This window comes from Zootoca vivipara, chromosome 5 (assembly GCF_965207765.1).
Source record: "Zootoca vivipara chromosome 5, rZooViv2.hap1.1, whole genome shotgun sequence".
Lineage (NCBI taxonomy): Eukaryota > Metazoa > Chordata > Lepidosauria > Squamata > Lacertidae > Zootoca > Zootoca vivipara.
In genome coordinates, this window is record NC_142588.1 from 29052773 (window position 1) to 29070844 (window position 18072).

The 18072-nt window shown below is 44.5% G+C and overlaps 1 protein-coding gene across 3 annotated transcripts in view; it reads right to left on the reverse strand.

Annotated features, from left to right (window-relative positions):
* Window positions 1–595: 595 nt before the first annotated feature.
* The window catches only part of MICU1 (mitochondrial calcium uptake 1), a 196689-nt gene continuing 179212 nt past the window's right edge, over window positions 596–18072 (reverse strand). For all 3 annotated transcript variants that reach the window (XM_088670252.1, XM_035138592.3, XM_060274896.2), the window contains 2 exons: window positions 7805–7894; window positions 596–1614 (listed from right to left, as the gene is read on the reverse strand). In XM_088670252.1, the coding sequence (XP_088526378.1) occupies window positions 1454–1614; window positions 7805–7894 (251 nt within the window). In that variant the 3' untranslated portion in view covers window positions 596–1453. The remainder of the gene's footprint in view (window positions 1615–7804; window positions 7895–18072) is intronic.

The window sequence follows — 18072 nt, forward strand, 5'->3', positions numbered from 1 at the left end:
GGAAGGAAGGAAGGAAGGAAGGAAGGAAGGAAGGAAGGAACAAACAAACCCAGAAATGGCTTCTGAGCTTATAAGCCCATTCCACTAGCAATTCTGGCTGGATCTTCACTTTTGCAAATTTCTGATGAGTGGCGACGCAAAGGCTAAATATGGAAACGGGAGGCAAGGCTTTTAGTATTCCAGGGCTCCTCAGATAGGAAAGCTCATCATCTCCCGTCTTGCTCATGAAAATGGGGCTGTTGGCTGATGAGCCCAGAGAGCCGCCAGCTGCCTTAAATAGCCCTCCTCCCTTTTTGCATCTGGCAGCAAGGCAACTGTATTTTATAGATTGGCTGCTGATGGAAAGTCAAACCTGGTTAAATTCACAAAGCTTCCAGGAAAGAGAAAGATGACATAGGAAAGCCTGGCTGTTTGTTGGGAACCATTATAATTAAAGTAATATTTTACAAGCGCTTGAGAACTCTGTAAAAAAAGCAGCTTTAAGACTATGGGGGGGGGACAATTCATGATGAGCAAACACTCTCATTTAAAGGGGGGGCAGATTATAAAGTGGGGCATATACATTGGAGTGCATGTACAAGTCGGGACGAAAGGGTTGTGCAGAAAAGCCATAAATGCTTAGCCAAGCCTTTAATCGTTTAAAAGAAAATTAAACAAGGGCTGTCCTACTCTTGAGCTTCCATACTCTTCTCCTGTAGAGGATGCTGATAAAAGGCAAATATGGATGCAGATATAGGCCTATCATAGCAATCCCTCCCCCTCTCCACCCTCCCCTGGACTCATGGACACAGAAAAGAATAGTATCAGCTTTGACACTTATCATTTTTGTCAGGTTATAGTCCCCTTCCACCACGTTCTCTTTAATAAAAAGCCCAACAATTTCAAAACAGCTTCAGGATCAGGACAAGATGAAGTGTTGGGTCAATCTGATGGGCATTTCTTGCCCCAGCAGTACTTAAAATTCTAGCCGCTGCTGAGGCAAGCAGTATTGTTGCTGCTGCTTTGAAGCATCCTTGCTAAGCTGTTTTGCTGGAATGCAGGAGTTTGTTCGGGAGAGAGAAAAAGAAGCTGCAATATCCAAAGCTGTTTTTTCTGGTGGTCTGCTTGGTTTCCTTCCTGAGAGATTAAAACAAAAAGGGAAATATGGAAACTGCGTGGATGCATGGCGGGTGAGGGTGGGGAGAGGGCAAAGCAGTTGAGATAAATGTTGACGGCAGAGTGCGCTCGCATTTCTGCTTAGGTATTTTTAAAGGAAAAGTTGCCGTTGTTAACAGTCTTTGCCAGAGTTTGTTTCTCAGTGCAGCAATGGAAGGAATGCTGTCATTCCATGAGAAGAGGCCTTTGTCCACAGAACACCGAATGTGACGATGCTACTTATCCAGCAGAGGAAGCACAGCAGCATTCGTGATCCTCACATCTGTGTTGCATCTAGACCATTTCTCCTGGTCCGTGGCTACTGCTTGGGCATGACAAAATCCCACGCCGTCTCCTGAGCACATTTCCACATGGCCCTCATGAGCCGTGTAAACCCCATGTCTTTGGGCTTCTCCAAGCCCCTCATAAGCCGCTGCTTCATAATGGCAACAAACTCCTTGTTGCTTAGCTCTCCGTTCCCTATTAGAAGAAGGGGGGGGGAGGGAATCAGTTAAAACAATTTTTTAAAATTGCTCCAAAAACCTCAGAAGGCTTTATGGCTTACCTACATTGGTCGGCTCCAGACTGTGAGAGGGATTCAAGCACACATACTGGAAAATTTAGGTTTGCAGAGCTGAAGTGGATTTAAAGCGCTCTCTCACCTTGGTGCAATAAATCCACTTTAAGAACAACAACGACAACATGAATTTATTTATTTATTTTGTAGCTAGGAAAGCAAGAGGGGAATGCATGATTAGCAACAAGATGTATAAACACAGCGCAAACAAATGAGGATAAATGGTCATATGATCTCCCTGCAACTGAATCAGAATGAATACTCTGCTGGATTCAACTGAGATGCAACTCAGCTTGTTTTATGGCTGATGGGGTTTGCATGGAGAAAAGGTAGACACCTCCAAGCTTCCTAGACTCTCTTTGACCTAACCTGTGCTGAACTTCCTTCTGATGTTAGACTGATGCCTCTTAGGCTTGCTGACCTCACTTCCTGCTCCTCTCCTCCTTCTTTATTCTACCATGAGAAAGGAGACGCCTTGTGTCTCTCTGCTGAGATCAATGACCAAGCACGGCTGCTTTGCACCTCCAACTTAGTTAAACAGATCTAGGAACTCTTTTACTTGTATATCCTGTAATTAACTTAGCTTTCCTATTTTCCATGCTAGAAGTCTCAATGTGATTGTTTCAAAAGGTTAAGCGTGCTCCTCCAAGGCTTTTCAGACTTCTGCTGATGCATATAAATTGTGTACGTTTTCAGGTTTTAGGCCCAGGGTTTAAGCAGCTTCCCTAAGCATTGCACAAACGAGAGGAGGATAGGAAAAGATAAGAAAGGCAGAACAAGTGCTTGACAGAGAATGGACATGATATTCTCTGTGTGTGCTTTGTTTAAGGAAATCAGGATGAATGCTCAATAAAGAGGTCTGAAGGAGCCCACTGACACTCATTAGTACCAGCCATTTATCACACTTCAACATGAATTTAATTGCACATCTTATTTGTGATGTCTGAACAAGCCACAGGATGGGTGTAGCCCGTTCAAGCCTTCCTGGATTACAATGGAGGTTAAATGTGCACTGAAAGCCTTGAACACTAGCAGAAATTTCATCTTGACCCAGGGAAGCAGCCTGTCCTGTCTTCACCTTGTTGCCTTGACCTTCTGGGCTAAAAATATGGATTTTCCTATTAGTTTGTGTCTTTATTCTCTTATGAAGATGACACTTTCTGGCTGTTCCATTCTTGTAAACCACAGGCGAAAGAGAGAGAAAAGGAGGGAATGTCTCTTTAGAAGAACGACAGAAGAAAACTCCAATTCTCTTATCTCAAGCCATAGCCCAGAGACCATGATATATGTAGATGTATGAGATACAGGTGTCACAAGGTGATTCAAGGAGACTCCAACCCTTTAAAAACTACCGTACAAAGAACTCAGATTTCACAGGTACTTTAATCAAGGCAATTCCCTGTAGACATGGAAAAGATGTTATTCCACACAGCAGTTAAGGTGGAGCGAAGTTTTTTTGAAAGCTTATATAGCTCACTGCCCCCACCGCGGGTAATTAAGCAGGTAATTACTGCATCAGAGGCCATGCCCAATTTACTCCCCTCTTCCTCATTTTCTAACTCCATTCAGAAGTGAAGATCCCATTTCTGACTAGGCTGAACTTAACTCACCTATGTCTCCATCTAACTCTCCACCGAGCAAGGAATTACCCCCAAACACTCGCAACATAAGCCTTTTTCACGTATTATGAAAATGAGTTGTCACACGAAAGGTGGGGGGAAATGGGAATGAGTTTGTGCTAGCTCTGTGCTCCTCCCTCTGTGTGCCCAATAACAAGTTTGAAAATAACTTCTACTCTTGTACGAGTATGATTCAGTTTATGGCTTTTCAAAAGACAGCATGCTGAGCCACACATTGGCACATCTATTGTAGCATTTACTGCCCATCAGAAGTTAACGGTTTCTGCACCCTTTTCGGACAAGTCCAGTTACTTGTTTTTACGAACAGACCCGGTTCACTGAGCCTGTAACTTAGTGCTGCTCTGCTATCTTAGCCAGATATAAACTCTGTTAGCAGTGCAGATCAATGTATATCCTCAGGGAAAGGTGAGCCTCTTTCTGTTGCCGATCTGATGCCAGTGTCCTTTTAAATGTGTTTGTGGGAGGTTTGTTATTGTTTTTATTATGCATTGCGTGTTCTCATTTTGTCTTTTTATGTTGAGAGCTGCCCTCTGATCTTCGGATGAAGGGTGGTATACAAATTTAATAAATAATAATGTCGTAACAATGACCATTTCAGCAGAATGAATCAGTAAACCAAATCCCACACACCTTGACTGGAGGGTTTGGCAGACCTGCTATTGAGACCATTGGGCTATGCTCTGACAGTTTCCCCAAGACGTGTGTACTCACAGTACAAAGGAAATAAGGTATTTGCCACCTTATTTCGGGTGCAGCATGGGAGCAGAAAAACCTTTCCTATGGTATTATGGCCCAGGTGGGTTTCTACACAGCCAGGGTCAGGCAAGTTTTTATATCTGAAATTCCTTTTGTGCAAGTTCTTCCTAGGCTTTTATTTGAACACTGGAATGGCCGGAAATAATGTTCTTCCACCTTAAGACCAAAATGTGACTGGGAAGGCAGTCTAAAATTAAATTAAGGGGAGCTATTTCCAAAGCTTGGGGAAGAGGAGAGAAAGATGAAAGAAGAGTGAGAGAAGATGATCTTTGAGTTCTTTAGCCTTCCAAACATTACAGGCAGAAATACAGAAAAGGATGCTAAGCCAAGGAAAGGTGTTGGAGGTGATTAAACCAGGCACAGTAATACGAGGAAGCATCATCTTGCATGTATATTACATTACACTTGACCTGTTTGAACAAGGCTAGAATTCTTGTCTTGGGTAGAGTTCCATAGATTGTTAATGCCTTGTTTGTAAGTTGATTGCCTGCTTAGATCTAGGCAGCATTTCCCTAGTCCTCAACCACAATGACAACACTGCCTGCTTCAGAACAGGGCAAGGCTAATATACAAGGGTATTTTGGGAGGGAACGATAATTCTTAACATACAAAACAGGCATCCATTTTGCCATTCCCTTCTGAAAATCCCTGCCTCTATGTAACTCCATAAAGCTGAACTTTCTGAACAAAAATAATTCTTTAGTTCAGTGCAAGCAGTCCCTTTCAGAACTGAGATAAAACCTTTAAAAAGCAATTACCAGGAGTTGGGATTAAAGGCAACACACACACACAATGAAACCGTGGGCTCTTTATGAAATATGTAATTTTCTTCTTCCTACAGCACCTATGTAAATGCTTCCTATGCAGCGCTGCCTCTTGGACACACAAGAACAAACAAGTTGAAATCAGGAGTCTGCAGCAGAGCTTTCAAATGAAAAGTGCCAACACAACAATGGTGACAATTTATTAAAATGGAAGATGGGAAATGGCAAGCGCAGAAGCTTTAGCAGGAGGGATACAACAGGCACCATGTGTTAATTTCAATCATCTCCAGGGCTGGGAATTTAAGGTTTACTTGCTGAAGATTGTAATGGGGAAGAGTCAATATTTCTCACTCTGAGAAGGGAAAGTCACCAACAAGACAAGACACATTATGCATTGCCTTTGACTGCTCCACTGCCTTTGAAATCCCACTCCAATTTCCTATCACTTTTGCAGGCATGTTTGCTTCCCCCAGATCTCTTGACAAGGAAAGAAGAGACAATTTGTGCCAGCTCTAATCCCGGTACCTTTTTGCTCATCACCTGGAGTCTCACCTAAGAGAGTTTCTGTCTCTTCCAAAATATTTCTTAGCAGCAAACGGTCCCCTTGCTCACTCTGCACATAAGTCAAGGAAGGCATGATGGAAAGGAGCAATTCGGAGACCATTCAAAGAAGCTCAGCCCTCTAGGATCAACTTTCAAATCGGCTTCTGCAGCATCTCTTACAACCTTTCCTGCTCACTCAGTCCTCCTCCCAAGGTAGTTTCAACATAATCCGTTTATTCTATTTGTACTGGGAATCCCAGACCTTTCTTGAAGATTTCAGCATCTGTCACAGGAAAGCTAAGGCTACATCTCTCTTTCAAAGGATGATCCTCTCAAAAGGATCTTCCACCCCCTTGCCCTCAGCATACCTGCTCTGGCTTACAAACGTGGCAGAAGTAAGAAATAGCTCCGGATTCAGAAGCCAAAGAAAAATGTAAAAACTGCCATTGCTGGATCAGGTTAAAGGTACATCGCCTAACCCAACATGGTTAGACAAGCGATCCCTGGCAAACTCTCAGACTAAGCAGGATGGCTGCAGCCACCTCATTTGTCCCAGTCCATAGTATACTACCTTTTGACATTGTCAACTACTATGCCTAATGGACACTGATAGACCTACACAAACCTATGTCCCGACTTCTAATAAGCTAAAGGAAATTGCCCAGAACCTCCTGGATATCTCCCTGGAAGGTCCCATAAGCCTTCTTTTTAGTAATGGCTAGTGCATACAGAGCCTGGTGTGCTCTGGTCCATGGGGTCATGAAGAGTCGGACACAACTAAACGACTAAACAACAACAAGTGCATACAGGGACTGATGGAGAAGGCAGTGGGACCAACAGTAGCCAGCTCCTTCTAGTTTTGCTCCCATTCTCCTCCCTGCTGAATTCTACAGGGGTGTCAGGGACTGGCAGGACACTGATGAGTGTGCCCTGGGGGAAGGGAGTCTGGAGTCTGACTTGGGAGAGGGGGCCAGTGATCTGCGGGGAACTGTACCAGCTAGGAGGCAAGAGTCGGAGGCAGGGGAAGCTTCAGAGCTGGAGGAAGAGGAGGAAGAGGCAGGCCACGGATGTGAAGGGCCAGGTGCTTCCCCGTTCTCCCATGCACCACGGTGCTCCTGAAGTGGTTGGAACAGAAGCAAGCTTCCGGCTACGTGTGCGCAGCCTGTTGGGGGAAGGTACATAAACTGGTGGAGGGGGAGTGGCCCCCAGCTGCTGCAGCTGCTCCATAAGGGAGTGCACTGGGAAGAGCGACCTAGATGCTAGATTGGTGAGTGTAGGTCTCCAGAGCTGTAGAAACGACTGTGGACAATAGTTAGCTCCCTGCTGTGTGCATTCCTTGGAAGGAAAGCACCCTTGACAAAGGGCAACAGCGAGACTGAGAAACCTGACACCCTCTGGGTGTCACCCTCTGGACTAATTGTAAAGAAGGAAGCAGGCAGGTGGGGACTGGCTGAGGGCAGGATAAGGTTGGTGGGGCAGAGTCCCATTTGCCCTAATGAAGAAGCCTCTATGGCTCCTTTGTGCGTCTTAAGCGTCCATTGCCTAAGAATGAACACACTGTAGGAGAGAAACACCTGGTAGGACCTCAGCCACAAAGTTTACTGGGTGACCTTGGACTAGTCACAGCCACTCAGCCTAACCTGCCTCACAGGGCTGCTGTGAGGATAAAATGGGGGGGGGGGCTGCCTTGAGCTCCTTGGAGGTAAGGTGGGATATAAATATGATAGATAAATAAATAAATAAATACTAAGTGATGGGCACCACTTTAGCTCTCTTCTGCCCATCTTTCTGAGCACATCTGGATAAATGACGCCAAACAAAAGGAAGTACAGAGCAAACTATTAGAGTTATGTAGCATGAACTTTCATTTTGAATGCTTACCATGAAGAGATTATTGACAGTCCTTGGAACCAAAATATGGTGTGACACTATGGGTGATATTCAACTCTATTTTACTTGGAATAAAACTTAGTCTCACCTGTTAATTTTTATGGGTCAACTCTGAGCAAAGCATAGAGTTGGAAGGGACTCCAAGAGTCTAACACCCTGCAATGCAGGAATTTCAACCAAAGCATCCATGACTGCCACCCTATGTTTTTACGTTTGGAAACAAAAGCTACCAAAATATTACTATTTATTATAATTCTATCCCATCTTTCCCCCCAAGGAGCTCAAGGCAGCATACATGGCTCTCTCCTGCCACACCCATTTTTTCTTCCCAACCTCCTTATGACCTCCTTTCAGAAGAGGGCGAAAGACGATCACTGCCCGTAAGCCACCTGTCTGTGAGCTTTATGGCTGAGCTTGGGTCTCCTCAGCTCTAGACCAAGAGGACTAACCGCTAGCCCCCAATGTGAAAGAAAGAGAAGGAGAAGGGTAAAAGCACTCACCGTCACAGTCGAAGAGGGCAAACACCACATCACACACGTGGTCTGACAGCTCCACTTTTGCCACAGTCTTGGCTACCTGCTGCATAGTGTCTGAAAGATTAATGAGAACAAAGTGAAAATCAGATGGCAATATGGCAGAGGCGACGGAAGGAATGCCAGCTGACCCTACTGATGTCTCTAGTTATCTTACTGCTAACAACAGCAGTCAGGATTTTCTGTCCCCCAACCCTGACTTTGGCCTGAAGGGGCGAGTCCTCTTCATAGCCAATACAACTGGTAGTTGGAAAATGTGCTCCAACCAGCATGTAATTTCTCATCTAACTGCAGTGCTGAAGCCAATCACAGCAGATGCAGCCTGCCTGTCCTGCTCATGGGCATTTCATTACAATCCATTGGACACGGCAGTGGAGAAATCAGGAGAGCGCTAGGAGGGTCCAGCAAAGGCAATGCATTAGAGCAGGCATCCCCAAACTGCGGCCCTCCAGATGTTTTGGCCTACAACTCCCATCATCCCTGACCACTGGTCCTGTTAGCTAGAGATCATGGGAATTGTAGTCCAAAACATCTGGAGGGCCGAAGTTTGGGGATGCCTGCATTAGAGCTTCGAAATCTCCGAAATATGCAGGCAATCCAGTCCCCGGCCACCAACATGTTCAGCAGAGCATTGATGACTCGCTCCCAGCAGTACAAAGCTCGCCGGGAGTCTTTGCCCTGTCTGGTACCCTAACTGAATGGGTGGGAATGCTCCCTGAACAGCTCCCATTTGTCAGAATGGGGGCTGCACAAGAGGAAATATTGGTAGGCTGCACCATGTGTTAACACATTCACATCCCAGAGCCTGCCCCTAACAACTCTTTAAATATGTAGTCACCATAGATTAAGCAATATACTACAATCCAGACAAGCTAGATGAAACTATGGGTCAAGGAGAGGGAGAAAATGAAAAATCCTAATTAGTGATCAGCGAAGATACTCCTCTCCAAGGGTTTTGTCTAATGATACTTCTAATCAGAGTAGACCTACTGAAATTACATTCATTTCAACAGGCTTGAGTTGAACTTAGTTGGACTCTAGTATTTATTGTGCACACACACACACACACACACACACACACACACCCATCTGAAGTTGGATTGTCTGGCTTCCTTTTTGAAATTCTCACGGAGAGAATTCTGCCCCAAAACATTCATGGCATGCCAAAGAAAATGAGAAATGAGAAGTGAAGCCCACTCAGTTCTTACTGGACTCCACTCAGGGAAAACAGAAGTGATCCCCAAGGAAATGAGAGCACGCAACAAACAAGTTTCATAATGTTTGCCATGTGAAAAGTGATACCTGGAGAGCCAAGATGCCCAAAGACGGCTAAGCACATTGACAAACAAATTTGCCCGCAATAATTGCTGTGCAATAAATGGAATGCATTTTATGACAAATATTGAGATTCAAGATTTCACATGTCATCGATTAAAAACAGGCATCCAAAAAGGAAGATAGCATATCTAGGATGAAACTTGCATCTTCAACCACTCTGCCAGCTACTGGTTATCCACACTGCTGTTATCTATATAGCCCTATTTAGGCATTATTCTCTCATATGACCAATATCAAGTGTGGAGCCTGCAGCTGTTGGCCCCAGCCCTGCTGTCACATCTCTGCACCCTTGTTGCCCAGGGGAAGGGAATGGAGAGGGGAGACTCAGCCAAGCATATTTAAAATCCTGGGCAGTGATGGCTGATGCAGATTGGGATTGGTATGGTAGAAAAAGCAGGGAGACCTGCAGTAGGCACAGTCAGAACAAATGAAAGGCAGAGCCAACTAAGTTTATTTTTGTTCCTGTCCTCATCCCTGTTGATTTCTACAAGGAGGCCATGGAGAGGGAGGAGGAGGAGGAAGTGCCACACCGTGGACTGGCTGTATATGGGGCAGCTCAGTTGGAAAGCTCAACCCCAAGTTGATCATAGAAACTAAAGAAACTAAAACTAGTTTCTTATAACAATGGAAAAGATCCGCTGTCACGTAATCTCTAGGACAATCTCTTCACAAATGCCAATCCTGTCCCTTCGCCCTTTTCTACCCACCTTCTCCTTTTGCTCTCCTATCTATGATTGCTCTCATTAGTTTCCTTCGGCCCACACCTGTGCTAAGGAGGACATGAGGCCGGCAGCAGAAATGCTGTCTCTCAGCAGATTTCATCACGACGAAAAGCAAAACCCTGCAGTGCCAGCCATGACCTAGCCCCCTTTGGTTTCTTCATCTTCTGCGGCGGAAAGCAGGCCAATTTCTTCCTTGAGCTTAATAACCTGAAGAAAGGCTCCCTTGGTTGGCAACTTGCTGATTAGCATAATGGAAACTCCAGAGCTGCCAAGAGCATCAATACTCATGCTTAAAAGCACAGCCGCCGAAGAAAAATAACCCGTCTCACAGGCACATTGGTGGTTTTATCTGCGTCCCATTTTCAGGGTCAATGAACTAATTCATTTGCAATTCCTCTCCTGCTGCGTCCTCCAGGTAAGCCACTCAGTATCGCAGGGTTTCTAATCTTTATTGCAGGGTTGGGAAATCTGTGATCCTCCAAATGTTTGTAGGACTACAACTCCCATGACCACCAGCCATGCTGACTAGGGATGATGGGAGTTGTAGTCCACTAATATCTGGCGGGCCAAAGGTTAGCCATCCCTGCTTGTTTACACCTGGTATAGATTCACTTTCACTGGAATCATATATGTACCGAGACCAGACATGTAGCATCGACAAAATTATACAGCCATTGCCAACTGAAGATATAGAGTTTGGTCTCATCTACATATAGATGAGGCCTCACTCAAATTGCAACAAAACATGCAGAGTGAGCATATTGAATTGCAACCTCCTTTTAAAATGTTTAATAGCACTTGTACCTTTCTCAGCAAAAGCAATTAAAACACAGACACATGAAAAAACTGAACATCATGCTTTATCACCACAGCCACCCAACCTTTTGGTTAGTTTCAAAACAAAGGCAATTTTATAACCAGAGTATGTGACTCTGGGGGTCTGTGCCCCACTTTTACACCCATCATTACATCACAGCCTTGCAAACAAGATGCAACCTCTATGGCACACCTTTTCTACTTTCTACAGGAAAGAGATAGAGGGACACAAAACTGTGGCGGTTGCAGCTTCTTCTTCAACAGGTGCTGCACAGTTAACTCACTACTTTCTCAAACATCTTTAACTTCTGGGCATGTGTCTGAGTATTTCAGACACAAGGCAAGATGCAGCCCTGATTTTAAAACTTTACACAGTCCTCTGCACTTTGTTGTGACTCAGAAAACGGCAAACCGGGTGGCACTTCCATTGGGAGCCATGAAAGGAAAAGCAGCTTGGTGGCAGATCACACCCTTTGTGTACTAAAGATATCAGGTTCAATCCTAGCTGCGAAAAGGACTGTGCAGCAAATGATGGGAAAGACTTCGGCAAGCAAGCTGCCACTCTGCATGGGAAAATTAGACTAGATGCGGTGCCGCCTGCCTGGGCATGGCCCACAGCCAATGCCCAGTCAGGTGGCAAGGTACTGCCCCTCCAGTGGGGCCTCTGATTGGCCCATTTAATTTTGACTTTCTGGTGGGGAATCCTGCCCCATATTTCTGCTCCCCAAACGGCTGGCAAACATGTGGGCTTCTGCTGGTGGGAACGGTGGGACAGGGCCAAGGTCGGCAACCGGTGCCCACCTGAGAAGGGTGAGCAGCCATTCTGGGATAAAAACAGCTTCCTATGGTTTTTATTCCCTAGATAAAAAGTGAGAAAACCCAAGAGGCATTCATAACTGTGCTTTACTTGCTACACTGTGATCTATTTTTTTTTTGACCTTCAGAGAAATAGGAGTATTCATGCTTTAAATCTTCCACCCCTTAGGCCCCTTTATGTACAATTGAAGACGAAGAAAGAAGAAACTCCATTGGGTGCTCCTGGCATTTTACAGGCTGATGTATTCGTGCATGCTCATGAGTGGGCAGGGTGTATGACAAAACATATTCTGTGAAGGAAGAAGGGGGGGGGCTTAATTTCCAAGCAATTTCTGCATAAATTCTAGCTCAATTGGGCTAAACAATTCTGAATCAGTCTTTTGCCAAGTGAACAGCAGGGAAACCTCATTATCTGTAACCAACGCTCACAAGGAGACACATGGTAAATTATGCTGCATCACTCGAGGTTTCGAGGCGAAAACAAGTATAGATACGTCGAGGGGAAACGGCAAGTTCATTTACAGCTTGCCAGTGTTTTAAGCTATTAAAAATTATAAAACATGCACACTTGACCTATCTGAAAACCTGTCTTTCAATCCAATGCTCCCTTAGGCACAAACCGCACTTGGGTAGAGGCAAGGCATTTGACTTTATAATGAACTGTAATTCAAGCTAATGGATGCACCGGATGAAGGCAATTCAGCCCTAGTAAGAGGGCTCCGCGATTGCCTATTGTGACACGGAACATTTGTACGCGCCTAAAACACCCATGAATTATAATTAAATTAGGGCAGCCGAGTTGGTTTCTCCTCCCCACATTTATAAGGTAGTCAGAGCAGATTAATCTCAGGGTTTTTGCATATATTGCCATATAGTCCTGAGTCTTAGTCAGGTTTCACCTTCCCATTTAAGTTGATAAGGACATGCCAACAACAGACAGAAACAGTGAAGGTCTCCTTTCCAAAGTGCCTCTGGAGTAATGAACAAAAACAGTTTGTTACTGTCCTGAAGCCTAATGAATCTGAGACCCAAGATGACACAAAACAGATGGGGCAAGCACACCTCTGCATAATGTTGTTGATGATCCTCTATTCACAGATAATCGCTTGCCAGAGATTTGTGACTATACCTCTTGGGATGGCTTTCAAGCTTTTGCAAGTATCCTCTGTACCAGCTAGTGGTGTCTAGGACATGCGTTTTGGGTTATTCACATGCTATGTAAAGCAGCCCAGATGCATACCAGTCAATTTGTGATCTAGTGCCAGGAAACAATAAATTAACTGGAACATTTTGGCCAGCACCTAAAGATGCTGCCATATAGGACTGACCCTTTTCTTTGAGCAGCTGACTTCCATGTTGTAAACTGTACTAAAAACTCCTCAGTTTCGAAGGGGTTTGTCATGTAGCATACCGTAAATAAGGCAGAAAAACAAGCCTGAACCCTACTGGACTCACAGAATGAAACTTGTGGTTTTGGGGATCCTATCAAATCTACAATATAGCTCAATCTATAAAATGCAATGTGCGGTTGGAGGATGGATGGCGGTTAATGGATTGAGGTTGAATCCTGACAAGACAGAAGTACTGTTTGTAGGGGACAGGAGGCGGGCAGGTGTGGAGGACTCCCTGGTCCTGAATGGAGTAACTGTGCCCCTGAAGGACCAGGTGCGCGTCCTGGGAGTCATTCTGGACTCACAGCTATCCATGGAGGCGCAGGGTAATTCTGTGTCCAGGGCAGCTGTCTATCAGCTCCATCTGGTACGTAGGCTGAGACCCTACCTGCCAGCGGACTGCCTCGCCAGAGTGGTGCATGCTCTGGTTATCTCCCGCTTGGATTACTGCAATGCGCTCTACGTGGGACTACCTTTGAAGGTGACCTGGAAACTGCAACTAATCCAGAATGCGGCAGCTAGCCTGGTGACTAGGAGCAGCCGCTGGGACCACATAACACCGGTCCTGAGAGATCTACACTGGCTCCCAGTACGTTTCCGAGCACAATTCAAAGTGTTGGTGTTGACCTTTAAAGCCCTAAACAGCCTTGGTCCTGTATACCTGAAGGAGCATCTCCACCCGCACTGGTCAGCCCGGACACTGAGATCCAGCGCCGAGGGCCTTCTGGCGGTTCCCTCATTGCGAGAAGTGAGGTTACAGGGAACCAGGCAGAGGGCCTTCTTGGTAGCAGCACCCGCCCTGTGGAATGCCCTTCCATCAGATGTCAAGGAAATAAACAGCTATCCTAATTTTAAAAGACATCTGAAGGCAGCCCTGTTTAGGGAAGCTTTTAATATTTAATGTTGTAATGTTTTAATATTCAATTGGGAGCCGCCCAGAGTGGCTGGGGAGACTCAGCCAGATGGGCGGGATATAAATAATAAATTATTATTATTTATACCCATGTACGCAACATTGCTAGTGTGGTTTACTGATTGAGTGTCAGACCAGGGGCAGGAAGATCCAGGTTCAAATTCCACATAGCCATGTGGCTCGCAAGGTGACCCTGGACCAGTCACTCACTCTCAGCATACTTCACAAGATAGTTGCTAGCCTAAAATTGGTGCAGGGCAATTGGCGATTATACTGCCTTTACCTCCTTAAAGGAGGGGTGGGATATAAATGGAGTAAATAAATAAGTAGGCCTTACCCACACAATCACCTAAAGCACTTGGCAATCCTTCCTCAGCTATTGTGACCTTTCCCTTTGCAACTAGGGCTGAGCAATATCTGGTTTTCAACATCATGATATATCAGTAGCTACGGTAAATACAGCGATATGCTGCTGTATCACAACTTCTGACTCTGGAATGTATCTTGGCTTCTTCTTCTTCCCCGCCTTAGGGGAGGAAGAAGCAGTCAAGCTGCACCAGCCGACTCTACAAAGCCCTAATACGCACAAGCCGGAGGGACATTGGGGTGTCGTTGAACTGCTCAGCTGGGGGGTGGGAAACCTTCTGCCCCTCATCTGAGCAAGCTCCCATACCCTTCTGGCTCATGCAAGCTGGAGTGGCATGGGGCTTCCTCAAAGGTGCAGGTAGGCATCTGCAGGAAATTTGAGCTCGCACAATCTATAGCCAGCTAAAATGGTCTCAAACTGGTATCTTGATCTGAACGTCATACTGGTTTCAGATAATTTATCAATATATCGCCCAGCTCTATAAATTTAGCACAGCATTTTGTTCTGCCTGCATAACTGCAAATGCAAAGCAGCATAAGTGGGCTTTCCCTCTTGGCCTGGGGGAAAGGAGCCTTGCTCCTGTTGATCCTCCCTCCCTCATCCCTTTCCCACACTCCTCCAAAGTGATTTAAATTCACATTCCTGCAGAGTTACAACCAGGTCAGCAGCAAATAGAAAAACCGTAGGTGCTCCGGCTACTGCAGATTTTGCAGAAGGTTAATAAAAATTACAAGAGAGTCCTGCAAACTGGGTCACTGTGTTCGCTGAACGCTCTTACTAGGCTGACCTGGGAAGAGCTATTAAGCTTTTGTTCACATGAAGGCTTTTTATAATTAATTAAAAGCTAACATGTTTTCAACTAACCCATGCTAATGAGCTTTCTTCGAGATGTTCAAACAGAAGCCAGCATTCCAGGTGAGCCAATTTGGGGCATATCCCCAGAAGCATTAACAAGCAAGGAACTTGCTGTTTGCTAGGCCAAGTGTTTGCAGTTTACAGCATTCCTTTGCTTGTGGCAAAGGCAGCATCAGCATTGATATGGCTACAGTAACTGCAGAACATTTTCAGATCTGCCGACTGCAAAATGCCAAAGCAGGAGACTTGGGGCTAAATTGGGCATGTGCAATTTGGCCTACAAAGAGATTCTGGTACCATCTATCACACAATGATCTAAGGACCTCACTGCCCTGGCTACATTGACCATATTTCATGTCGACATCAATTTTGCCTGGATACCTATTTGGAGGGCTTATATGAACATATGCTTAACTTAAGATGTACGGATGATTATTGCATCCTTGACGTGAGCTGGTGGCAGTAACTTCTGGTCTATCTATGTATCTCTTGTGGAGCTTGTAAAAAAAAGAAAAGATGGCCAGGATCTGTTGGAAAGGATCTAGAGGTCTGTGGGAAAATTCAGAACTAAGCTTAGGTTTAGCAAAATTATCCTAGCTGCAAATGAGCAGAGGTGTTGCAAGGGTTGCAGAGGACCTAAACTGATATTGTATATTACCAGACCCTCAAAAGTGTCTCTCTTTTCCAGGGACATCCCTGATCTAGAGAAGCCATCCTGGTTTCTGATTTGGTATCGGAATGTCCCATTTTTCCTTAGAATGTCCCCATTTTCATTGGAGAAATGTTGAAGGGTATGGAGTTATCTAACCCGGAGCTGTCTGTACAGGGAAGTTTTTTTAAAAAAAAGTTTGATGTTTTATTTTGTTTTTATATATGTTGGAAGCTGCCCAGAGTGGCTGGGGCAAACCAGAAAGATGTGTAGGGTATCCAATCCTCTGCCAATTAATTTTGTTCCATTATGAGGGTGGGAAGGTGTGGCGGAGAGATATAAAAATGAAAAACCACCTGCAAACCAAGAACGCCCAGGGCCTGAGGAATTATGAAGGATGTTTTAGTAGTCCCAGATTTCTGCTGGTCAAAAAACAAACACATTCTAAGGTCTCTAGTGGACAAACAAAACCAGCAACAAAATTTAATGTTGAAATAAAGATTGGAGGCAGCAGCCCTTGGAGGATTTCCATGTTATTGCTTTTGAAGCAAAACCCTTTCCAGTTATGTCAAGGGTGATATATTCTGGACCATTTTTCTTTACAGACAGATACACACCCAAAGGGAGGAGGTGTGTGTTGAAACGGATTGAAATAACGCCAAATATCCTGAATGATTTCAGCCCACTCTAAAAAGAGGTTAATGAATCTCCTGGCCACAAAAAGCTATTTGGGTGGTTAAAAGAGACATTTGTATAACAGAAAACAAATCAGTCACCCAATGCATTTTGTGTAGTTCTGTATAACATTTCTGAATGCTTGAACAGAATTTCATATTCTCTACCCTGTCCCGAGACTGCTCACTTTATACAAACATTTTACGAAGCATGACAGAGGGAAGAGATTAGCTCAGATATTCTGGGTGCAAACATCTTTCATCAAATATCCTGTCTGAACTCTTTTTATCAAGTAAGATACAAAACAAAACTCAACTAAGCAAGTGGCAGTGGGGTGGGGGGACATATCAGTGCCTACAATACCCGAGAAAGGCCTTATTCAAACAAAAGTATGTTCAGACTTCATTCAGAAACAGATTATACTTCAAACAACCCAAAGGTCAACAGAGTGAAAATTCAGATGTTAAACTGTATACTTCTGTCAACATATGTGATAGAATATACCAAATTAAAATCACTTTTGGATAACTTTAGGTCAGGAGTTAGGTAAATTGTGGACCTTCAGATGTTGTTGGATTCCCATGAGCCTCAGCCAGCTTAGCTAATGGTGAGGGATGATGGGAGTTGTAGGCCAAAAAACATTTGGAGAAGCACAGCTTTCCCACTCCTACTTTAGCTCTTCTCCATCACCAGATATAGGATGGTTCATAAAACTTAGGAGTTGACTACCTCAGCTCAGTAGGACTTCAGCCGAAGAAGTCCTCTGCCTGAGGAGCCAAGCCTGTGTTGCTGAGCTGGAGCATCATCATTAGGGCTGCTCTGCCAATATTCAGGGAGTACAATTATAGAAGAGTTTTGGAAGGGCACAGAGGGAGAACCCAATGGGCCACATCCTAAAACATCAAAGCACCACGGCTGCCGCAGTGCTCGCGCAATGCTGAGACAGCAAAACACTTCTATTCAGAGGTCAGGAGAACTTTTAGGACTCTGAACCATTCTTTCCCAATTCCCAAGGACAGAAGGTCACTTGGGCTACCATGACTTGCCCACATCTGTGCCATGCAATGTTAAGTTAACTCAATACTGTACAATCAAGCTGTACATTATTTGGTATAGAAGAATGAAAGCATAACATTTCAGTAATTATTACCCACACTTTTTCTGCTGCGGTTTCATTTCCCCTCCTCAAATGTTGTATATGCTGCTTGATTTATCCTTGCCTTTAGCCAATGTGAGCCTATTTGGTTTTCACGGTCATGGTTTTTATAGCTTTAATTAGAACTCTTACCTTAGTCAATTATAACTGCCTGTCTTCCTAATCCAACAACACAGTATTATCTTTGCTTGCTTTTGATATTTATTAATTGATGCACTTCTGTGCTTAGCTCTAAGGCTCATATAAATCCTTCCAGCCTTTCCCAAGTTTCATTCAAATGCAGATATGTATATACTTTGCCCATTTTCTTACCCAGTCTATTTATGCTCTTCTGAAAGATTTGTTATTTTATTTTTTTCCTGAACGGGAATAATGAATCCCTCAGCAATTTGATTCTTCTGTTTGTGCACGCTCACTAAATCATGCAACGTTCTTGATGGCAAAGATAACATTCAAGGGAGTCCTGAGACAGACAGATGGGCTTTTAGGATTTATGAAACAAAATCAAGTTTCTCTAGAGGAAGTTTCCTCATAAAA